This window comes from Mastigoproctus giganteus, chromosome 8 (genome assembly GCF_048544385.1).
Source record: "Mastigoproctus giganteus isolate SK-2022 chromosome 8, ASM4854438v1, whole genome shotgun sequence".
NCBI lineage: Eukaryota > Metazoa > Arthropoda > Arachnida > Uropygi > Thelyphonidae > Mastigoproctus > Mastigoproctus giganteus.
This window is the reverse complement of record NC_143582.1, coordinates 110840950-110867562: the sequence shown is the minus strand read 5'-3', so window position 1 is coordinate 110867562 and position 26613 is coordinate 110840950. Positions and strand designations below refer to the sequence as shown.

The 26613-nt window shown below is 36.7% G+C and overlaps 1 protein-coding gene across 2 annotated transcripts in view; it reads right to left on the bottom strand.

The window, feature by feature from the left end:
- Positions 1 to 26613, bottom strand: part of LOC150081769 (tetraspanin-5-like) — a 226413-nt gene that overhangs the window by 21050 nt on the left and 178750 nt on the right. For both annotated transcript variants that reach the window (XM_090379628.1, XM_090379629.1), the window contains one exon: positions 2687 to 2827. In XM_090379628.1, the coding sequence (XP_090235754.1) occupies positions 2759 to 2827 (69 nt within the window). In that variant the 3' untranslated portion in view covers positions 2687 to 2758. The remainder of the gene's footprint in view (positions 1 to 2686; positions 2828 to 26613) is intronic.

Here is a 26613-nt window from a genome sequence, read left to right as displayed (position 1 = left end):
TTGTAGCTGAAGTATCGTACATTATCAATAGATGTTGAAGTTCTTGGTGCTCCACATTGCTGTTCACAACTTTAATTTTTGCGTTTGAGAAGCCAGACTTAACAAAACAGTTCATGACAGTTTGTTTTCTAATTGCATTTACTGAAGAGGAAATCCATTGAATCGCATCTAGGATGCTGAGCTTCTTTGCAAGGTCACTCGCACATGTTACATCGTTCATGTTTGCAATGAGATGTCTTAAAACACGTTTTCTGTAGTGAAATTTAAAATTTTTTATTATCCCTTGATCCAAGGGCTGACACTCTGCAGATGTGTTTGGTGGCAGAAAAACGATTTGAATGTTGGACAATTCAATGTGCGGGTGAGATGCAGCATTATCCATGAAAAGAATAATTTTTCTGTTTTGACGAATCATGTTTTGGTTAAAGTGACTTATCCATTCGCTCATAATATCTCGTGTCATCCACGCTTTTTTATTAGACTTCCAGTCAACATTCAAAAGATTCAACTTTATGCCCTTGAAACAACGAGGATTTTGTGGTTTTCCTATAACAAGAGGTTGTTCAAAGTCTCCCAGCATATTTGTACACAATAGTACAGTCAAGCGTTCCTTAGAAATTTTTCTGCCCTGGCACTTTTCATTTTTTAGACTCATTGTTTTTTCAGGAAGAGCTTTAAAAAACAACCCTGTTTCGTCACAGTTGTAAATACCCTTAGCTTCAAAATCACGACATAAATCTTCCGATTTGACGGTCCACTCTGTTACAACCCCAGTATCAACAGATCCACCTTCACCACTTACGGTTTTTCAAGAAATTTTATGCCGAGTTTTGAACTTGTCTAGCCATCCCACAGAAGTTTTGAACTCATTTACTCCCATAGATTTCGCAACCTCCAAAGCCTTTCCCCTAATAATAGGCCCATTAATGGGAATTTTTTTAGCACGTGCGCGAGAAAACCACTCATACGTAACACTGTCAATTTGAAGTCCAACAGTTTTCGGGAATGATTTTTGAACTTGATCATTTAAGTGTTGTCAAAATTGTTTGAGCAGTTCATTTTTTTTCTTTAGGATGTTGCTTACCTGTGTCTTCCCGATTTTGAATTTTGCAGCGAGATTGCGAACGCTATTTTTTTGCCGATCATACGCATTAATGAGTTCGACTTTATCTTTTAAAGTTAAATGTTTACGAGAAGACATTGTGCACTTCACACGACACTGAACAAAACTGAAAACTGAAAAGACGAAAGGCCGACCATATCCCCCCCCCCCCTGCACACACCGAATTCATCAGAAGTTTTACATGTGCCTTAAAATTCTTGAAAAAGGGTTTAGAGCCGCGACGTAAACCTTGATAAAATTCAGAGAATCGGAAATAGAAAATAAACGCACGATTGAGGCAATATTCCTAGAAAAAGGGCCGTGAGATCGCCCACTGTCCGTTATGGGGAGATCAAATTAAGTGCTAATCTAAACGAAACAGTGCAGATTGCCTGTCCGCGTCCGTTACAGAGAATGTCCGCTAGACAGAAGCTGCAAACACATTAAAACCAATGGAGGTGAGTTGGGGAATTTGAAAATGTCCGTTGTAGAGAGATGTCCGTTAACGAGAGGTGTCTGTTAGGAAAAGTTTCACTGTATATTATATATTTTACAAACTACACATTATATATAAATATATAGGTCTTGCCACTGAAATCCTTGAAAATTAAGTGGTGGAGCCTACCAGAGTATTTAAATAATCTACTAGGTGCCTGACCTGCCTCCTCGTGGCAAAGTGTGGGTAACAGTGGGGCCCAATGGTTAAATTGTTAGAGAACGTAACACTACACAACAAACCACTTGCCACACACTTTTTAAATCTCTGGCCTCCACAAAATTCTGTGTCACTTACAAAGAACACAATGCAGAGATGGGGAACCCCTGGTGCCGTATGACAACTAACACACTTTACAGCCAATACTAATACCGATACCAATCAATTTGTTGTTGGGGTAAACTGAGAGGAACAACAAATGAGAGAGGAACTCAAACTGCAACGAAATCACCAACAGTAAGACATTTGCTCACCCATTTCACCTGCATGCAAAAGATCTCATCTCTATCTACAAACTAAAAGACTTAAGATTATACCTTTGTATCATCACACTACACAAATTCTATACTAGCATGCATAACTTCTGAATCTATGAAAGCTTTTGTTGCACTCGGGCTGCTTTTGATAAGAAGCTCGACCTCGCCACTCCTTCTATTTTCCCTATCCTTCCTAAATACATTGTACATCATACCACAGTGTAACTCATCATCCCTATTTCCAGGTGACACCATTTTTCCATTGACCCTGTTAAGTTAGCATAAACTGTCCTAAACAGAAGTTAAAATTCATTCATTTTATTGATAACACTCCTGAAATTACTTTAACATCTTGAAATAACCCTTGAAGTTACTTCTGCTTGTTTTCTCTAGCATTACTTGCCCTCTCATCTGAAACATCGTTAACCTCAAAACACCATGCCAATCTTGCCAATTATGCTCCATATTTTCATTTCTAGGTGGAGAAAAGTAAGAGGAAAGGCCCAACATGCACGTACATTGATATGCTTGCTTCCATCCATAAGTATAACAGTATACCTAAAATAAATACCATTAAAGTTTAGAAAACTAATCACTTAGACTAAATCTTACTTGTTCAGACTGGCAAACTTCCTTTGGAATCCTTTAGCTATAAAATAAATACATCGTATTCTAAGGTAAACATCACTGCCACTTGGATTTCTGTGCAAAAATATCAGCTCTAAGGTTCTGTGCAAAGCAAATTCCTAATATCTGAAAAAAATAAATAAATCTGAGCATTGAGACAGAAACTTAATTTATTTACCCAAAAAACAATAATGAAATATGATTATTATGATCAAAATATGAGCTTCACTATTTCAATTTATACAGAATGAATAAGCTATAAACAGCTACTAAACGAGAGATTATGAAAATGATGACACAGTAATGACAAAATAGTTGACTGTGAATTAAGAAAAATGTGAACTTAATAGCATCTGCATTTGGTTTCAGCAATGTCAGCTGTTATAAAGTTGAATGTGGATTTTGCTGCATCAGTCCAAAGTAGGTATTCTGATTTTTGACTGCTTTACTTTTCTCTTGACTAGAGAGATTTTTTGAAAATTCTCAGGAATCCAGAAATTTATTAGGTTTTCAAATAATATGAACTTTTTTTTAAATCACATCTGATATTTCATTCAAAATAATTAAAACAAAATTACCAAAAAATAAAATAATAATATTAATAATAACAAAAGAAATAAAGTAAATAAACATTTAAATAACAATATATAAATATTTTTATTTTAAAGAAAGATTATACTTTATAAAAAATTAACCCGAAAAAAAACATATCAATAGCACTAGCGAACAAAAAAAAAATTTATTCATACCTCGGCAATGAAAATATGTGATTTTGGAGGAATATTACCATAAAAAGTCTATCACGTCTACATCAAAAGATGTACCAACTTTTAATGTTAAACTAATGGGACATATAAGTATAATTCAAGTTTGTAATATAAGTGTAAAAAAAAACATATGTTCTCTATAATTCATTTAACTTTGAAAAAATTTTCATAAATCATTGTGAAATAGCTATATTTCCATAATATATAATCAGCATACCTGTAATTGTCCTTAAAAATGTTTGCTACTAAGGAATTTTCTCTTGTATTCCTGCTTACTCTCCCTCACAAGGAACCAGCAGTAATCCCCATCATTGCAGAATCTCACAACCTTGGTACTGCTTTTCCATCGTGAAAATATCTTGAAGAAACCGCTCCCCTCGTTCATCATTCACACCTCCCACATTTTTTGGGGAAAAATTCAAGATGGGACTGAAGAAAATGAATTTTCAACGACATTCGACAGCCCATGTTTCTGTAGAACTCGAATAGATTAGACAACAACATTTCAGAGTTTTCTTCTTTCCTATACCCAAAAAACTATGTACTACTGCCTCAAACGATCTCCAAGCTGCTAATTAAACCTTTTTTTTAACTGGGTTTCAAACACATCATCTTTCAGGAGTTTCCTAATCTGAGGTCCTACAAAAATTCCTTCCTTAGGTTTGGCATATGTTAAATTAGGAAAGACACTTCTCAAATATAAAATCCGTTACCTTCTTTATCTAGTCTCTTCACGAAATTTTTCATCAATCCAAGTTTGATGTGCAGGGGTGGAAGGAAAACCTTGTTTGATTGCAATAAAGGAATATATTTTACATTACATTATCCTGGTATGAACTTGTCCCAACGTTGCACAACAATGTTCTTCTGTCACACAGCTGTTCCACAAACACAAAAACAACAATATTTCATGAAACCCCCCCCCTGCAAACCAACATGCAAACTAATAACCCTAAGATCACACATATGTTCCATTCAAAGCAAAACTGCTTTTAAACTAAATTTTGAGGCATCTATGAATGAATGTCATTCACCTGACTTATGCACGAAACCTAGTTCCAATAATGTCTTTGCAAAAACACATACTGTCCTCGGTAGCAAAATATTTCAAAAACATTTCATGTCTTTTTCGAAACACTGAAAATCTTTGTTTATACTGCGAGTGTATTCCACTGCTGCAATCTAGAACCTAACAGTTCAGCTAGGAGGGCCCTCAAGAGTAGAAGGGTGCCGCCCTCCTACTCTCGAGGTGGGGGGGTTTATGTTTGCAGGATAGATTTACAACCCTGAGAACATGTCACGATCAGTTAATACAGTCGGTCCTCGTATAACACGTGTTTACATTACACGAATTCGATCATACACGATTTATAAATAGGGGAACGTTATCTTATATAACACGAACCAAATTCGCTTATGCACGATTCGCCTTTGTGTTTACAAGAAATGGCAGTCGAACGCGGAATCACCCCAACTGAACGCAACACGATAGGAATGAAGAAGATTCTGAAAATGTATTTATGTGTTTTATATAAGTGAAGGGGAAACACGTTTCACCATAATAACGTAAAAACCAACACAATTCCAGCTATCGATATAATAGCAAATGCAATTAGATGGAGTTTACTACCAGTTTATAACAGATTCCACTAGCAGAAACGCAACTGGAAATTGTTTTTATTGTTTTATGGTAGTAACCCCGAGAAATGTGCTTTAGTAAAATGTGGGGTGTTAATTAATAGTGTATCTCGGCCTTTACGGTGTTGTTTATTCAGTTGCTACACGTGCGCAGCTTTGTTTATGTGTATCAAGCGTGCCTCCTCGTTTTGTAATTGTGCTTTGTTCCCTAAAAATGAGTAAAATACTTAAAAGGTATGAAAAGGAAGCGTTCTGGCTAAGACATTGCAGATTCAGAGAAAAAAAAAAAGCAATATCGATAAACGGAGGCGGACTGGATCAAAAATTCTTAACAGGGAAAATTTATAGTGGCCTCATACTACGGTTTATGGCCAAAATCACACCGGCCTCCAGCCCACCGGGATTTCCCGGGTAAGGCTTATGACCAGTCCGCCTCTGTCGATAGAGAAAAAATATGAAATTGTGAAACGCTTTGAGCGAAATGAAAGGCCATGTGATATTGCACGTGCTATAGACCTAAATCAGGCAACACCGAGAATTACAAAGAATGCAGAGAAAATAAAAACAACTTTCATAGCAGGAACAACTCAGTGTAATTAAAATCCATTAGATTAAGACACAAGAACTGGAAGAGAGTGAACAGCTGTCATCTGTTTGGATAGAAAATCAAACAAAAAGCAAGTTTGCTTACGATAGAAGCAAAAGCATTAGCAATATTTTATTACGACTTACGTATTATAAAATACGTAAGTATTTTATTACGACTATTTTATTTAATATAATAATTTTTTTACGAATAAAATACGTATTTTATTCGTAAAAAATACTTTTTTAGTGTTAAAAAATACTAAAAATACTTTATTATAATATTTTTATTACGTATTTTAATCGTTATAAAATACGTAAGCATTTTATAACGATTAAAATTATTAAAATTACCCGATTATTTATTGTTTGGTAATGTTTTGGTTCCAAATGTGTGTTCAATCTTGGGTGGTCGGCACCTAACCCTACTTTTCCCATAGGGCCTGCTGTTTATATTGCACGATTTCGCATTGCACGAGGATTTCTAGGAACGCAACTATCGTGCTATACGAGGACAGACTGTACTTGGAAAACCTTGGCTCAGCCTACAAAAACCCTCACCATAAACACTGTGTGTTCTCTTCAAATTGTAAATTGTTACATTGGAATTTGAACCTAAGAACCATAGGTCTGATTATGTTTATCACAAGAAATCTGAGGCCAGAATCAATTGCTAAAATTAAGAGAATTAGCTTATCTGTTAAAATAAATCAGTATGTCATACATTACTGGCTAGATTGTGCAAAACTGGCATATTTTGGTAAAACGTAACTCCTTCTTTATTTAATAACTGTGACAATTATTTTCCAGGGCACAGAAGTTAAACTAACAGGTTTGTAATTACTTGTGTCACCTTTCAATTCCTGTTTGTGAATTGGGAATACATTTGCATATATGCAGTCCCTAAGTCTAAGGATGCCCTCATAATCATGGTTATGGGTTGCATACTTCCTTTAATATAAGTGGATAACTTCAACAATTTCTCCTCAACTTTGCTCTCAGTTATTAAAAAATTATTTAACTCCCTGTTATAGTGGACCAATATGATTCATCCCCTTCCTTCTAGAGTTTACACAAGTAAAGTAGTCTTTACTATTTTTCTTTGCATCATTTGCAAAAGATTACTCATAATCCGCCTTTTCTTGCCTAACCTCCTTTATCATATAAATTATCTCCTGATAATTTATATGCATACCATGGATTTTTCTTCTCTGCCATGAGTCTCATTAGTTCATCTGACATCCACTTAGGCCAAAACCTTGAACAGTATTTCTTAATCGGTATGAAAAGCCTAGTAATTTCCAAGATTAATTCCTTGAATGCATCCCATTCGAAATTTGTTGTTGGTAACATAACAATTTGTTCCACTGTTGGTTGCCTCTCGAACATGCTGCTTCAGAAGACAATCATCCAATAAATCAACAAAAGTCTTGCTAACGTAAAAAAAAAAAGAAAAAAGTAAAGTGCAGCCGTTATCAACCCACTGCAGGATGGAAGCCTCCTCAACAATTCATGTTGAGGGAAATGGACCATTGCGGGTTGGCAGATCAACCGTATTTCAGCAGTCAGGGGCTTGAACCCCGGTCTACTCAAACAGCGTATGCTACTGCACTCCCGCTCCTACCCACTCGGCTACGGAGGCCTTGCTAGCGTGCAAGTGACCAACCAACAAGTTCCAGTCTATATCTGGAAAGTTAAAATTTCCCATTATAAGACAATTTGATTTACTGGCTCACTATTTCTCTGTACAGTTGTTCGTTGTACTCATCAGAGCCTATAAGACACTCCTATTCTCAATTTTACTTTCTCAGTGCTTATGTCACACCAAACTGACTCAGCACTGCACTATCCATCCATGCCAACCGGATAAACTTCCTTAGATTTTGTGTTTCTTAACTAACAGCATGATCCCTCCTCCCCTGTCTATCCTTTCTGTACACATTGTACTCCCCAAATTCCAATTCTGCATTTCTTATATCTGTTTGAACACCACACTTCTGATATCCCAACAATATCTGCCTTTCATGCCTTGCCTAGCATCTCAAAATCAAATTTATTTATTTACTATACTCCTAGCATTGGTGTACATGCAAATATACATGCTCCTATTCTTACTCTTAGTTACCCTAACACAGCCCATGTATTTACTTGTTCCACGATGACTTCCAGCAGTCCTTTATGCCTAGTACCTCGCTTTCTAGGCTACTGCTCATTTCAATAGAAGCAGTGCAAGAATCATTTTTACCTCTACCTGTGGCTATTGTTAGTGAATGTCTCCAAGTTAGTGGTTTTCCGACCCACTTAACACTGTCTCGGCAGCATCAGCAAATATTTTGGCACCCTTTCTATTTAAAGTGTATCCCATCCTTGTAGAAACAATCTCTCCTGTTAATAAGCACAGACCATGCTATTCTACCTCATGAGTCTTGCACAATCTCTTCAGGACCAAACTGATTGACATTGACAAGCCTTTCATCATATACTCCCTCTTATCATGTCTGGGCAGAATTGCAGATAATTTCAAATTTAACCCTAACTTGCAACTTTTTTTCAACATTAACCTGACTTGTTAAGTAAGCGCATAGATCTCCTATTCTCAATGTCATTAGTGCCAATGTGTACAACAATATCACCCTTTGTACCCTTAAAAGATTATATGTGTTCTACAATGTCATCAACTTTTTCTCCTGGCAGACATACCCTGGTCCTATTCCACCTATTCTTTTCCCACCATATATTGCCCGTCTCCCTGACAATACAGCCACCAACAATAACTAGCTGCGACCAGTGCATTGCCCCGAAGATTGCTGCTGTGTTGCCTGATGCACAAGAGTGAGCTGTGGCACTGAGTTGGGCAGCTGAGAGCTTGATGAGCTCTCCGTTTTAATTCCTTTGAGGGCATCTGCCCTATTCATCAAACTCTCATAGATGCCCATATTTGGTGCCTAATTTCTTGACACTGTACCTAGCACACATAAAGACATCCTCCTTGGCTAGATCATGTCCTGTTCCAGACAGATCTGCAAACATTTCACAAGTTGCACATTTTTTAGGCTGTGATGCATTGGAGAATTGTCCCCTTCGATTCTCCCCTGAGTCACAGCACCCCAGCTACTCTGTGCATGTTGCTTTGCTGCTCTAGTCTGGGGCATGATTTCCATTTAAATAATTAACAATGAAATTTAGTAAAGGATAGCGAATGCTTAGAAAGCGGTACTCACCTTGAATTAATCTGCGATGGCTTACTTAGGCAGCGTGGTTAATATTTAGGTTGAATAAAATTAAAAAGGGGGGAAGTAGGTAAATGTTGACTGAGTTAAAATAGGCGCAAGGAAACAGAAGCAAAGAATAATTGAAACTAAATAAGGTGGAGCCAATAGTTGTTACGGGGACTTTCGTTTGTTAAAATGTCTTCAGTTGGCAATGTGTGGAGAGTGAACGCGCATGGTATTTAAGAAATAAATTATACTCTTGTGATGCCTTTTTTGACATGTGGGAACTTTAATCGCGAGAGGTTCCAAATTGGGGAAAGATTGAAGGGAAGTTTGAAATTTCGAATTTTAAGGTTGGAGTGGTGCCGGTACCATTCAATAGCTAGATTTTAGTTTAATGATGGAAATGGCAGAGTCAATGGGGGGGGGGGGGTCTGGGCATGAATTGGAAGTTCTGTAACAGATTGATTAGACATGAGACTAGGGAAATGATAGTATGCATGGGTGTTGGATGTTTTTGATGAGCCAAATTTGGTAGTAGTACTTCCGATATAATATGTATTACAGTTTGGTTGACAATTAATGAAATAATACAAACACTGAAAAATACCTACATTTTGCCTCTCATCACCCCCTAAACACTATAAAAGTAGTTTTATATAATCAAATTCACAATGTACTAAAGTACAGCTCCTCACCAACTGATCTTTACAACGAAATCCAATATCTCACCGACAAATTTATATCCAGAAGTTACCCCCACCAACTTATTTTAAACACAATCTCCATCGCTAAAAATAAAATTAAACTTAACAATCCAATCAAAGACAACAATAAAACAAACATCCATATAGTCCTCCCTTATCACAATGAACTCGTAGGACACTTCCGCCGTCTATTTAACGACACTGATATCTCCCTTGTTTTTTCCACCTACAACAAATTAGGATCCTTCTTCAGTGCCTATAAAGACACACACACAAATACCCCACAAATGATCTCAATAATATAATATACCTCATTAATTGTCAACCAAACTGTAATACATGTTACATCGGAAGTACTACTACCAAATTTGGCTCATCAAAAACATCCAACACCCGTGCATACTATCATTTCCATAGTCTCATGTCTAACCAATCTGTTACAGAACTTACAATTCCTGCCCAGACCCACAACCCCCTCATTGACTCTGCCATTTCCATCATTAAACTAAAATTCAGCTGCAGAATACTTCAATATGAAGCCCTAGCTATTGAATGGTACCGGCACCAATACAACCTTAAAATTCTAAATTCCAAACTTCCCTTCAATCTTTCCCCAATTTGGAACCTCTCGCGATTAAAGTTCCACATGTCAAAAAAAAAAGGCATTACGAGAGTATAATTTATTTCTTAAATACCATGCGCGTTCACTCTCCACACATTGCTAAAACGTCCGAAGACGTTTCGTTTGTTAAAACGTCCAAAGACGTTTTAACAAACGAAAGTCCCCGTAACGACTATTGGCCCCATTGTAATCACTTATTTAGTTTCAATTATTCTTTGCTTCTTCACTTCAATGACAACCAAGGATTGGATGTGTATGCTTCTGTTTCCTTGTGCCTATTTTAACTCAGTCAACAATTACCTACCTCTCCCTTTTTAATTTTATTCAATTTAACAATTCAACCTAAATATTAACCACGCTGCCTAAGTAAGCCATCTCAGATTAATTCAAGGTGAGTACTGCTTTCTAAGCATTCGCTATCCTTTACTAGTCACGGTACTTGAAGATCTCTAAAACTTCGCATTGTCAATAATATTTAATAAGGTTAATAAATCTAATTGATTAACTGACTATACTTGTAATACGTATTAAGCTATCTAGTTTTACGTAATACCATACACTATCAACTTATGCTATACCATAACAATCACAATGTTAAATTAGTTATATCCTTAGCTAAATACAAAAGACATATGCCCAAAAAGTTATTAAAATCTTCAAACTATTTATTTATTACAATTAAAACCCTATTATTCTTCTGCACTACTGGTTACTTGCTACGATATTGGCACCAAAACAGCCATACAACAGCAGTATGAGTAGTGAGTCATAACTTACAAAATCACTAGCTAAATTAAAAAAACAAGCTAATGAACGCTATTAAGCCTATTTAATCTATTTTTAAAACACAAATTAATGTTATTAATATGTTATTGAAAAATACGATAAAATTTCTAAGAAACTTTATCCATTTGCAGGAGCTCAAGAAGTCTACGTCCTCACTGATAATGATATTTGGTTTTTTCTTCAACATCAGAATCTGTTACACTTTCAGCATCAACAAGCTTGTCATAATCACATTCTACTTCTTCACCTCCTATTTAGGTTCATCTTTATAATGTTTCTTGCACAGAACATCAGTGCCTGCCGGATGTGTACCATGATTCAAACATAGTACACTGTCTTTGGACATTCTCTCATGTCTAAACTTTTTCATTACTTTTGCTCCATCTGTTGTTGATGCCAAAATGTCTGTTTTTGAAGATCATCCCAAGCTCTTGCGACCGAATTTCTACAGTTGTTTTTTTTTTTTTTTTTTGTATTTCAGTAGAGTCACCTTTGAATGCAGAAAGTCTTATTTCTTGTTTTCAGTATTTCTTTTTTTTTGTATTTCAGTAGAGTCACCTTTGAATGCAGAAAGTCTTATTTCTTGTTTTCAGCAGGACAACTATCTCCTACTTCTCAGATTATCCATTCATTAAGCATAAGACTAAATTGAGAACCAGATTCTGTTTTAAGATTTTTAATTTTCATGTTCACTCCTTTTTTTCTCACTGCAGAAGTTCAACACAAGTTTCATTATATCTGATTGGTTTTATGGCAAAACATATTTTTTGTTTTGTGAAATGAATTTGTAGATGGAACACTGTTAGTAATTGCCTTCATTACAATATTATCTTCAGCAGCTAGTCCAGATACAATTTCATTAACTTTTCTGTTCCTAACAAAATCTAATATTGCAGACTGGTTGCTTTATTATTATTTATTTATTTTTTTAAGTACAAGAATTTGGCTTTAGAATTTCCCAAGGAGAGCACCCCTCTGCATGGATTTTGATTTGTAAACTAATAGCTGTTTTTAACTGAGTCTTTTACGGTGATTTCAGAAAGTTATGAGTTGCATTACTGAATGTATTAAGTTAGGAATAAATGTAAACTCAATCTTCACATGTTGGCAACAATGCCTTCAGTCATTTATTTCCTGATCTTGAGAGGTCCACGTAGCAGTGTTTATCAGTGTGAGCTCAGTTTATTTTTGAGGTTATCACGTCAAACTTGTGCTAAAATGTGAGTAAAATATCTTCACACAACTGTTTGAACAATCCAAACTTATTTTGTTATATTTGTGTATGTTTTGTAGCCCTCAAGCAGAACAAGATATTATTGAATTTGTAAAAAAATTGTATTGTGCTTATTCTGGATTGAAACTAAGTGAGCAAGATAAACAACAGGCTCCACATAAAATTTGCTGAATCTGTGTTGAAGCATTGAGATTGTGGAAAAATGGTAAAAAGAAGGCTATGCCATTTGCAATTCCTGTGATTTGGCAGGAGCCTACAAACCACTACGATGACTAATGCCTAACCTAACCTTACTTGCTTGCTTAGTTAATGTGGAGAGATACAAAGGGTAAGAAGGGCATTATGTATCCTAATATAACATCTGCCATTAGACCTATTCCACTACTTAGGAATTAGTTACAATCCTACACAGTAGAAACTTTTCATTGACTCATCAAAGAGAAGTCTCCAGGGTTGTGTTGCCCCACAATGGAAATAAATATGGGTCAATTACACTAGCTCACTCTGTGCATTTGAAAGAAACATATAAGAATTTGAAGAAGTTGTTGACAAACATTCAATGAATAACACAGTTGGTTGATCTCTGCTGACTTTAAAGTGATAGACATTACTTGGACAGCAATCTGGCTACACAAAAATGCCTTGCTTTTGGTGTGAGTGGGGCATCAGCAAGGAGCAAGCACTGGGATGTCCAGGTCTGGCCAAAGAGGGGCAGCTTGTTGCCTTGATCAAAGATAGTTCATAAACCACTGGCAAACCCCAAAACCACCCTCCTTCCACCCTTGCTCATCAAATCCAGTTTGATGAAACAGTCTGTGAAAGCTTTACCTCAGGAAAATTTCTGCTTCAACTATCTTTGTACTAAATTTCCTGGATCACCCAAGAGAAACTAAAATAAGGTATTTTTGCTGGACCTCAAATTTGCAAACTGAGGAGGAATGAATGAAGAAACTGAATGAAGGAGAAAAACAGGCATGGATTAGCTTCAGGTCTGTTGTTGAGAACTTCTTAGGGAACAACAAAGCTACAAGAATATACTTAAAAATATGTTGGCAAACTTCAAGAAGCTGAGTTGCAACATGAGTGTCAAGGTACATTTTTTACACTCTCACATCGACTACTTCCCAGAAAATCTAGGAAGCATTAGTGAACAACAGGGTGAAAGGTTTCACCAGGATATTAAAGACATGGAGATGAGGTACCAGGGAAGGTAGAATGTCAACCTGATGGCTGACTATTGCTAGATGCTGAAGACGGACTGTAAAGTAGAAGGATCTGCAAGAAAATTTTTGTTTAAAAAAAACGAAAATTTGGCCCATCAGTTTTTAAAATGAGAGTGAATGTTTTTTAATAGACTTTTTTATACTATTTTCAACATGTATTTAAATATAAAAATCTGGTAAATGTAGCTTTTGTTATAATTTCAGTGCACAAATTCTGCCAAAATTAATAAAAATTGGTAAAAAATCATTTTGAAGAAACCTGACAAGATGGACACAAATGGGAATTATTTTTGAAATCAGCAGTGGAAAATGATTCAGAAACATCCTTTTCTGAGAAAACTGAGTTTTTTTCCTTCTTCTTCTTGGATTTCTCTGTTGTAATCCTCGAACTAACTTTTTTTTTTAATAATTTAATTTTGTTCCTCCACTCTTTTCTGTCCTTCCAGTCTCCATTCTTCAATTTCCTCTTTTCACTTCCCTCCATCCATGTGCTTCTAGGTCTTCCTCTCCTTTTCCTTCTAGGGGGGTGTCCATTCCATTGCTTTTCGTAATCTCGTAATTAGGTAATCTCTCTTCTCTCATTCTTATAACATGTCCATACCATTCTAATCTTTTTTGTTCTATTTTGTTGATGATGTTTATTTGAGTGTCCATTGCTTTTTGTATGTCTTCATTCCTAACTCTTTCTAGTTTAGATCTTCGGGCTGATCTTCTCCAAAAATCCATCTCGACAGCTAGCAATTTCTTCCTTTGCCTTTCCTTTACAGTCCAAATCTCAGATCCATATAGTAAGATACTCTGATTTGCATTATATAGTAATTGATTGGCTTTGGGGAGAATGTTATTGCTCCATAATATTGGATTTAACATTCCCAAGACTTTTCTTCCCTCATTAATTCTTGTAATCTCATCTTCAGATGAACCATCCATCTGCACAATAGCTCCTAGATATTTAAATTGCTTCACATTCTTTATCTCTCCTCCAATTACACTCAAAATGTCCCTTGTTGAATTCATATATTTCGTCTTATTAAAATTTATTGTCACACCCCATTCTCTACATTGTTCCTATAGCTTTCTGCACATATAGTTAGCATCCTCCACAATCAGTACCTGGTCATCTGCGAACAAAAGGTTTGAAATGTAGATGTTTAGAGCCACATAATCCCACAGGTCTGCATCTTTGGGACCAAGCCTCCAGAGTCACTTCCAGGTTCAACTTGAATAATGTGGGGATAAACAGTACCCCCTGCAGATATCCCCACCTTGTCGTAGGTGGGGGGCTTGTGTGCATCAATGAACTATAGAGCTATAATGGTGGTAGCTTGCTACTGGTAGGGCCACCCAAGCTGGGCAGATCTATAGCAAGGAGTCAGACTAAGAGAGGTACCCTGGCCCTCCAGTTTGGGGGTTGATGTGAAGGGCTAGCTCCCCATTCATCGTAAAAACTCAGCAATGCTAAAAGACCTAACAAAGAAAAAGCCGGACAGAAAACTCAGAGACGAACTGGAAAAGGAAACCAGATTTTGAATATTGGATGCTGGAATGTACAGGGTTTAAATACAAGCCAGGATCAAGTTTGATCGGAATCAAATGAATTAGGAATGGATGTAATTATTTTGTTGGAAACAAAGAAGAAAGGAAAGGGTGAGGAAAAGATCGGAGAGTACATCCATCTATGGAGTGGTGTTGATAGACATAGGAGAGCTAAGGCAAGAGTTTCCATCCATACTCATACATAAAAGAATCAGATGACAAAGAGGGATCTTTTTAATGAATAAATTTTAACTGTGGAATTCAAGATATTTGGAAGAGGAATCACAATTGTTGGAGTTTATGCGCCTACCAATGACACCCTTACAGAGTGTAAAGAAGGGTTTTGGAAAGAACTGAGAGAAGTAATGGAAGACATACCAAGCAATAGAGAAATCTCTTTGATGGGACACTTGAACTAGAGAGTTGGACAGGCCAAAGACAGTGAAGATTTGGAGTAAATGTAAAGAAAGACAATAAAGAGAGGTTAACTGAATTGTGTGAAGAGCTCAAACTGAAGATTGGTAATACATATTTTTCCCCCCCCAATTCTGGGAGATACATAAGTATATGTGGATACAAGAAACAAGGACACTGAAATCAATGATACACTTTGTAATTTTTAAGCAGCGAAGTACAATCCAGGTTAAAGATGTTCAAATCCAATGAGGAGCAAACTGCGGGTCTGATCACTTTCTGGTGAAGGCCGCATTGGGTTTCTGTGGTTCTACCAAAAAGGAAAGGAAAGAAATAATTATGAATCCAAAATGAACAAACTGATGATAATAGATTTAATGTTAAATCCCTAAAGGAGGAGAGTATTGCATATCTCTACAGAAGAAGAAGACTTAACCACAAATTACATGACAGCTACGGAAAGAATACAAATGACATTTATGAGCACTTATGAAGATCACAGGAGAAATATTGGGCAGAAGGGATAAAAAGACACCAAGTACCAGGATGAATTCAGAGTTAAAAGAACTGATAAAGGAAAAAAGGGATCCATACTGATGGCTTAGCTCTAAAAGCGGTTACCATAGGAGCATCTATACGGAGAAAAATAAAGTAGTAAGGACTAAAATTGATAAAGCAAAAAATGAGGCATGGGATAGAACCTGTGCAGAAGTAAACAGCAAGATAGCATGTGAGAGATCTGCTGCAGCATGGAAGGTGCTGAAGAGCTTGTGACAGATCACATAAACAAAAGGCTAATCTGGGTGTAATAAAATTAGAAGAATGGTATAGATATTATGGAGAACTACTGAGTGAAAACAGAGAGGAATTTAGAGATAACGAAGTTGAAACTTCCTGGACAGAAGAAATAAGGATTAGCTTTGAGGAAGTAGAAATATAAGTAAAAAAAAAGGAAAAAATTGAAAGGCACTTGAACCTGGAGGAATGGACATGGAGCTGCTAAAATACAGAGGAGAAAAAAAAAAAAAAAAAAATCACTTCTCACAAAACTATTTAACAAAATATGTAAAGGAGAAGAAATACCATCAGAGATGACACTGGGATACATCACTTCTGTGTTTAAGAAAGGGAATAGAATAAATTGCTCAAACTACAGAGGAATCTGTGTTTTAAAGTCAATTGCAAAGCTTTTTAGTGGGATACTGAAAGCTAAACTTTAGAAATAAGAGAAAGAAATAAAGATTTCAGAGGAGCAGTGTGGATTTATAGCTGGATGATCCTCTATTGACCATTTATTCACAGTCAAGCAGATTCTGGAAACATGCCAAGCTACTGGACAAGATATTGGATTAGTGTTTATTGACCTTGGAAAAAGCTTATGACAGTTTCTCAAGAAATATGCTGAATGGCATGGAAAAAATATCAATATGAGTTTTTTTAAAATGCAGAACAGTGTAATTCGTTGATAGACAATCCTCTGAATTTCTCTCTAGATATCTTGCTATTCTGCTAATGTTAAGTCTTTGTCTCATGCAGGTATTTAACATTAGTTAAATCCCTACATGAAATTTGTTTTGGGGTGAGCCTTTATTTTTACATTTTTAATACATTATATATATAATGTACTCTCTAATGACTACAAAAAACTTATAGATGAATATTATTTTGGACCTCATTGCATACACTTCTATATGTATTCCGACTAGACTGTAACTCTGGACATAATGTAAAATGTGTGTGTGTGTGTGTGTGTGTGTGTGTGTGTGTGTGTGTGAGAGAGAGAGAGAGAGAGAGAGAGAGAGAGAGAGAGAGAGAGAGAGAGAGAGAGAGAGAGAGAGAGAGAGAGACTAAATTAAGTGAAAATTCAGGATTCTGTTGGAATGAGTTTGAGTGCTTGAAGAAAATGGTTGTAGCCCTTAAAGAAATTAAATTGGGAGCTTCATGCACTCAGGTGGGATTGCTACAAGCTGGATTTGCTGGGAACACATATCAGGTAGTTATTCTTAGAGAATCCATTGTCAGGAAAACAGAAAATATTTTATGAATAGAAATCAAGGTATCTTACTGTAGAAAAATTATGTTCTAAGGGTAAAAAAAAAAAAAAACGGGGTATCATTGTATATGTTGAGAGACTAAGTACAGGCAACCAGAGTATGAAGTGATATTGAAAAAACAAGTTTAGACCTAAATGGATGTTGAATGAACTGATGATACTGTGGCAAAGAAGAAAAATACATGGGATGCATATAAATTATCAGGCAGTGCAGTTGCCTATGGCAGATAAAACTAGTCTGTAATTGAGTCACAAAGGAGATTAGGCAAGATAAGGAAGAGTACGAGAAGTCTCTAGCAAAGAAAAAGCAGCAAAGATCTCTTTACTTATGAAAAAAAAATTAAGGAAGGAGTTGAATCACACTGGTCCACTAGATATGAATGGAGTAACTGCTGATGATCCTGCTGAGGTTGTTGACAAACTGAATGGGTATTTTGCATCTACATTCACACATAAGGAATTCTTTAAAGAAGGGGATGCCAGAAGTATAACAAACTAACAGGGAACTAAATGATTTTATGATAACTGAGGGGAAAGTGGAAGAGAAATTGTTAAAGATGGACATAAAAAAAGTATCTAGAGTGGATGGGATCTATCCAATTATATTAAGGGAGGCAGCAAAGGAGATAAGCAAATCCTCAGCCATAATTATGAAAGAATCTTTGGATTCAGAGGAAGTCCCTATGGACTGAAGATATGTGAATGTTATCCCCAATTCTCAGAGAGGGTGGGGGAAGGTTACAAAAGGTGATATGTCTGTAATTACAAAAGTAATTTGCCTACTATAAATTTTGCAGTTTCGCAGCCCTTTTAACTACAGAAGTGAGAGTCTATGACATTTCCTAATTTTCCATTAATTAAAACTGCATGCACAATTGCTAATAATTTTGCACACATTTTACTTTTAAATTTTAGCTCTATACCTAAAACTGCCAAAGCAGTCAACAATTTGAATCTTTTTAAATTAGCTAATTTTTATATAGTTAGTCAAGTTTTTGCATTTACTTACCTTGTGACAAACATTTGTGATTCACATCACCATATGCAAGTATGCCCAGTGTGCATATGTCTGCCTGTCTGCACATGCCACTTCAGGTCTGATTATGTGTAGGAGTTAGTACTTGATATTGCTACACCTTGCTATTTTAGTCGTCTGGGTGAAACTTTTTATGTGGAAAGATATTTCAACAATTTTCAGTGCTAGTTTAAATGCTTTACTAAAATGTCAAGATCTCATGTTTTTACCAGAGGCAGACTGGGTCAAAATTTCTTACTGAGGAAAACTTGTAGCAGCCTCATACTAGTGTTTATGGCCATATTGTTCATGACTAAAATCACACCGGCCTCTGTTGACTCCGACCAACCTTATGGCCAGTCCGCCTCTGGTTTTTACCCAAGAACAGATTCAAAAATATCTACAGGAATTAGAAAAGCTAACTGAAAATGAGTCTAGAGAGAATGGAGTTGAATTTAGAGAAGAAAGTGATGAATGGATTCCAAATGAAAGAGGCAAGGAATCTAGTATTAGTGAAAATTCCTATTATTACTATTACAAGGACCTCTGGTCCTTGTAATAGTAATAGCATTTGTCACGTAGTGCAAGGAAGCCACAGGATTTTGCTACATTGGCACAAAAAAAAAAAAAAAAAAAAATTGCTTCTCTCCTCATATAGGTACCCAGTTGACCCGTCAGCCACAACTACTTCAGAGGGCAACTAGCAATCAATGACTTGCTGGCTAAAAGAAAATTTCCTACAATCTAATCTAAACCTCAACTCCTGTAATTTGAATTTATGGCTCCTAGTCTGGAATTCTTTATAACAGTGAAAATTCCACTTTCATTCACTTTACCAATCCCTTTCAGCACCTCATAAACCTCAATCACATCACCTCTGAGGTGCCTGGTTGCCAAGCTCTGTACGCTCACACAATTGGAGTCTTTCCTCATATGGCCATCCTTTTGCTGATCATTTAGTTGCTGGCATTTGGACCCCTCTCAAGAAGTTAACTTAATGTCTTTTTTTTTGAGATGAGGTCTCTATACTTGAACAAAGTATAGGCAGTTCCCGCTTTAACGAGTTTTTTTTTTTTTTTTCAAGTATCAAGTTGTTTTTTTTAGGAGCATTAGCAACTAAGGCCATATTGCTCCTGGGATATGCGGTGGTCATTCCCTGACCTTTTCGCATCCTCCGTATTTCGTGATCACGGGGCTCGAACCCCGGTCTAATCAAGAAGCGTGTGCTACGCACTGTTGCTTCTGCCCACCTGGCTACGGAGGCGCCAAGTATCAAGTATCAAAGAATTCGAAAATATGAATATTAATTGCAAAAAATGAATGTTGAACATTCATAAATCCCGCATTTCAAACCACGTTTGTAGCTATACAATACAGTGCACCCCGCTTTACGATATTAATCCATTCCAGAGAAACCATGGCATCGTGAAAATATCATAATGTGAACCCAATAACACATTGTTTTTTGGTTATTCGTTCCAAGACCTCAGAAGTTGGAATTTTCACTATATAACTAAGCTATTTATCTCTCTAAAAGGTCATTTTTATAATGTAAATTGCATTAGTTACCAATTCAAATCATTAAAACGCACTACACTTTCATTGTTATCATATGTTCCGTTATAAGAATCAATTTTGAATGCCTTTATGATATTTTTCTAAAGCACATTTCTGGAGGTCGCGACCATAAAACAATAAAAACAATTTGCAGTTTCCAGTTTATTGGGCTTTTCTGTTAGTGCAATCAATTATAAATGGGTAGCAAACTCAATGCTACTGCATTTGCGAAAATACAGATTGCAGGTTGCCGACCGAGCTAGCCAGGTGGGTAAAGTGCCTGCCTGGCAACCCAAAGGTCACAGGTTCGAATCCCGCCTCGGGCTTGGATCAGAGTAAAATGCAAAAAAACGTTATGGCCACAGAAGCTGATGCGCCAACAACTAACAAAAAAAAAAAAAAGATTGCAGGAATTGTGTGAGGTTTTTACATTATGGTGATATGTGTTTCTCCTTCACTGCAATCTTCAATCATATGAAAAACAAATAATTTTTCAGTATCTTCTCTTTTCATTCCTTTTCTTTGTAAACCTGTTACTCCACTTGTATCGTGTTAGTTAGTTGCAATCTGTGCGTGCTGTCAAAAAATGCTTATGCATACTATTGTGAAATTTATAAAGAAAAGGGAAGATCTTGGAAACAAATGCCTCTTGAAGCATTTCCGAAGAAGACGACTCCTTGTGCACCAAACCAATAACAAGTGCCGACCCAAACATGGGTGATCAACGAGTGTGCATTTAGTCGATGATGAAAAACAAATATTCTTTAACATTTCTAAGTCACAAATAATTTCTTTAAATTATAATTTGCTTGATTACAGGCTATGTTTTCATTTCTTTGGATAAATCAATCATTGTTTGAACAAACTATTTAGCTAACTAATTTCATTGTTGAGAACATAACTCCTGTTTTCAACATTATGTCTATGGGAAATAAATTCCCCCTTTATGAGGGTACGCTAAGAATGAATTAACTCGTAAACTCGGGAACTACCTGTATTCCAAATGTGGTCTTAGAATTGCCTTATACAGTGGGATTATGACCTCCCCATCTCTACAGGATAACATTCGAAATATCATCGAAAAAATCATGTATGACACCATGGGCTTTCCAGGGTGCCCGTTTATACTATAAACTTCAGAAAACTGCCCATATCGTAACTCCCAGAACTCTTTCTTCCTCTACTGTTTTTAATCCAATTCCACCAAGTGTAAGACCTTGCATTTTGCAGTATTAAAACTTTGCTACCACTTTTATGACATTTCCTGAAGTCTGTTCAAGCCATCCTGAAGGAGTGCTGCTTGGCACTGATTATTAATGACTACCAATCTTTACATCATCTGCAAATTTTGACATTGCACTTTCTATCCCTCCATCAATGTCATTTATGAATATGAGAAACAACAATGGGGCCCCTCGATCCTCGAGGGGCCCTCCTGATGTTACACCAATCTGAAGAATATCCATTAATCATAACCCCTGCCTTCTGCCCTGCAGCCACCCAACAATCCATCTTAGAATCTTACCAGTAATCCCAACCTGTTCAACCTTATACAGTAACTTCTCACAAGTGACCGAGTCAAATGCTTTGCTAAAATCCAACTAAACTACGTCAAAATTGTTCCTTAAATCCAACCCCAGGAATAACTATGTCAAAATTGCCTACTGTTTTAGTTAAACATGATTTTCCCTTAACAAAACCATGTTGTGTGTCCTTCAGAATGCCATAACTATATAAATATCCCTGAACTCTTAATCACTGCATCTAAGATTTTTCCTATCACCAAAGTCAGACTTACTGGTCCGTAGTTACTGACTTCACACTTAGAACTGCCTTTATTGGTGATAAGCTGGCACTTCTCCAATCCAAAGGAATCTCCCCTGAATCCAAAGATGCTCTCATAATTAACCTCAATAGTTCACTACACTCCCTGATGGTCTTCCTCAAAACAAACTACTGGGTATATACCATGAACTCTGGGAGCCTTACTTGCCTTTGTGCTCAATGGTTTTTCTAATAAAAAATCATCTGTTATTACAAAATCACTAATTTCATATAGCTCATCCTCACTTGCATAGCTTCCTCTCAGCATGAAGGGTCTTTCGCCAGGTTATCTACGAATTTCCCCACCCAGTGCACAAGAGTCCGATACAATTAGCTTTCTTCTTCATTGTATTTACATGCGTGAAAAATTCCTTGTCCCCATTCTTTGCTCCTTAGCCAATGCTTTCTCATATGCAGCCTTGGCCTCCTCAACCTTATTTGTGGTACTATTACAGATCAACTTGTACCTGTTTCTAGGGGGAATCAGTACTTTTCATTGCTCTGTAACTATCCCATGCTATCTTTGTACATCAAGTGATACTGTAATACTGTACATGATAATACACAGAATCATAATGGTAAAAACTCTACATGTCTATCAGTTGGCAGCAAACATACTTCAAAATCTGGGCATATGGGAAGTTATAAAATCTGGTGTGGTCCTTCAGCTGGACATGCACTACATAGGAACATAATTCACAATAACCATGGGCCAACTCCTTATGTAAGATGAAATGTGTGCAGACACTTCACTGATAAAACATATACAGAACTGCACTGAAATTGAAGTGCAAAGACAACTGAAGGATAATCACTGGTCTACATCCATTCAAAAACCTGAATGCTTTTATCGCTGTACTTTTAGCTCACAGAGCATATGGTGCTAGAAATTTATAACTGGATAGTCTGTAGTTAACTGTATGGTGGTTCAGTTTTTTCATGACACAATGTCACTTAACAACTTTCATGAAATTAAGTGGTTCATAAGTTTCGGCAGGAGGGGCTTAGAGGGGAACAGGTATCCTGTGTGTTATCAGACACTCAGCCTAAAACACTGATGGATTCAATATCTCTCTATTACAGAAGATTTAGGAGAAGTCCGGTTGGCCTGCCTCCCTAAAATCCACTCATGCACACCTTCTCGATAGTAAGCCCTGTTATGTCACTTAGGTGGCAACGAACGTGTAGAGTGGTTCTCTTCAAGACGCCTGGTCAGCGTGAAGAGGAAAAGACCAAACCATCCAGCCTATGAGAGCACAACAATACAAATGGCCCTCAGTCCCCAGCAGCTTTCACTCTCCCTCTTACGGCAGCGAGAGGATCAGAGTGGAAGCAGAGGGTGCTAAGAATCTCTGGGTACGACCAGGCTGCCATACACGGAAACTGAACTTGGCCTGTTATAACGTATGATCACTCATCGGTGAAGACAGGATATTAGAGCTGGAAAAGTAATTAGAAAATGTGAATTGCAATATCATCGGTTTGGCTGAAACAAGAAGAAGAAATGAATCACTTATAAGTTTATCAAGTGGAAATCTACTGTACACCAATGGAAACAGTGAAAGGAGTGAAGGTGGAGTTGGGTTTCTGGTCCATAAAGATTTTAAAAACAACATTTTGGAATTCAAAAGTACATCACCAAGGGTGTCAAGACTAAAACTCAAGATTTCTAAGAGGAACAAGCTAAAGATTATAATGATTTATGCACCAACATCGAGCCATGATGATGAAGAGGTTGAAGAAATGTACACCGAAATGGAGAGTCTTCTAGATGAGCAGAAAACCCACTACACTATTATTATGGGGGACTTCAATGCTAAGGTTGGAAAAAGGCAAAACAGTGCAGAAAGAGGAACTATAGGAAATTTTGGAATTGGTGAAAGAAATAAAAGAGGTGAAAGACATGTGGAATTTGCAGAATCTCAAGGACTGTCAGTAATGAACACTTTTTTCAAGAAAAGGGTGAACAGAAAGTGGACATGGAAGAGTCCAATTTTGGAATTGGTGAAAGAAATAAAAGAGGTGAAAGACTTGTGGAATTTGCAGAATCTCAAGGACTGTCAATAATGAACACTTTTTTCAAGAAAAGGGTGAACAGAAAGTGGACATGGAAGAGTCCAAATGGATTAACAACTAATGAAATCGACTTCATTCTCACTAACAGAAGATATATTGTGAATGATGTTACCGTCCTGAATAAGGTAAATGTTGGAAGTGATCACAGAATGGTAAGATGTACACTTGATATAGATGTAGGAAAGGAAAGGAAAAAACTGACTCGAGTAAATAATACAAAGGTCTTTGAGATAACAGAGGAGGAGAAAAAGCAGAAAAAATTAGTCAAGAAACACTTGTCATGATGAACCAAAGACAACAAATGAAGAGCAAGAAAAACACTGACAGGGAGAAAATTGAGTATACTGAGTTATGCAAAGCCATTAGAAAGAGACTCAGAGAGAACATAAGAAGATTTAATACAAGAAAAGTAGAACAAGCATTAAGGGAAAACAAAGGATTTAAATCAGCAGCCATGAGCAGTAATACAGAAAGACAAATGATACTGAAACTGAAGAATAGCGATGGTGTACTTATAAACAGCAGAGAAGGCATAATTCAAATAGCAGAAGACTACTATAGAGAATTATACAAGGAGCGAGGGAATGATACCAGCAGTGGGGAAGATGGATTGCAAAGTAGCAACACATACGACATACCCGATATTCTTCCTGATGAGGTAGAACATGCATTGAAGAAAATGAAGAATCGGAAAGCCCCAGGGGAAGATGAAGTTACTGTAGAGTTGTTAAAATTGGGAGGAAGAGACATAACACAAAAACTGGCAAGGCTCTTCACAAAGTGCATTAGAAAAGGTGTGATGCCTAAGCAGTGGAATAATGCAATCATAGTTTTGCTGCATAAGAAAGGAGATAAATCAGAAATTGGAAATTATAGATAACAATTAGCTTGTTATCCCATATCTACAAGTTGTTCACAAGGGTCATTACTAACAGATTAGAAAGAATACTTGATGAGAATCAACTGAAAGAGCAAGCTGGCTTTAGGACAGGATTCTCAACTATGGATCACCTTCACGTAATATCACAGCTAATGGAGAAAGCAAATGAATATAAAACACCATTATGCCTGGCATTTGTGGATTATGAAAAGGCATTTGACTCCATACAGCATAAGGCAATGTTTCGGGCACTCGAAAGACAAGGCATAGATACCCCATATATTATGATTTTGAAGAAAATATATGAGAGTGCTACCTCCTTTATTAGACTAGACAAAGACAGTAGCAAATTTAAAATCGAGAAAGGAGTTCGACAAGGAGACACAATATCTCCGAAGCTGTTTACTGCTGCCCTTGAGGAAGCTTTCAGAAGATTAGACTGGTCGCAGAAAGGAGTCAATGTGAACGGAGAGTACCTAAACCATTTACGATTTGCAGATGACATTGTGGTCATAAGCCACGATCCCAAAGAATTAGAGGAAAATCTTAATCAGTTATGCACAGTTAGTAAGGATTTTGGACTAAAGATGAATATGGCTAAAACAAAAGTAATGATGAACAAGTATGCCACGGAAATGGAAATAATGATTGAAGGAGCAGTAATTGAAAAGGTGGAGTCATATACTTATCTGGGATAAGTTATTAGCTGTAATAATGATAAATGGCTGGAAGTCAAGAAAAGAATAAATTTTGGATGGATAGCATTCAGGAAATATAGTCACATACTGAAGAGCAATATCCCAGTTTGTCTGAAACGTAAAATAATGAATCAATGTATACTCCCCACCACGACTTATGGAAGTGAAACTTGGGCACTCACCAAAAGAATGGAAGAGAAGCTGAGAACTACACAGCGAAGAATGGAACGAATCATATTGGGAATCAGACTGTTAGATAAGAAGAGAAACACATGGATTAGGCAGCAAACTCAAGTAAAGGACATTCTTATCAAAACTAAAGAACTAAAATGGTCTTGGGCAGGACACATAGCTCGAAGACATGACAGATGGACTAAGAAAATAACAGAATGGTACCCAAGAGGAGCTAGAAGAAAACCTGGAAGACAAAGGCGGAGATGGATAGATGAAATTCATGAGTTTTTGGATGGCCAGTGCTCAGAACAGAAGTAACTGGAAAGTTGCTGGAGAGGCCTTCATCCTGCAGTGGATTGAAAATGGCTGATGATGATGATGATGAAGTTTCGGCATATGTTCTTCAAGGAAAGAGCATCTAGGAAATGATAAATTTGCTTTAGCCTCAGAAGAATGGTGAAAATTTATTTCCAACTGTAAAGCTTGCTATATACCTGGAGCAAACATTACAATAGATGAGAAGCTATTTCCAGCTAAAGCTAGATACTGATTCACCCAGTATATGGTCAAAAAGCCAGACAAATCTGGTATAAAGTTCTGGTTGGTAGCTGACACAACTTCAAAATATCTACTGAATGGTTTTCCTTATTTGGGGAAAAACAAGATGCACCAGCTAGTCAACCACTTTCTGAATATGTCGACCTAAAACTAATGGAATCATTTTTGAATCGAGGTAGAAATGTAACCAATGATAACTTCTTTACCAGTTTTGTCCTGGCAAAGAAATTTGTCCAAAAAAATACCATTATAGTGGGAACTGTGCATAGTGCTTGTAAAGAAGTTACAACGTCTATAAAAAAAGAAGACAGAATTATACTCCACTTCAGTTTCCAAACTTGATGACTGCACTG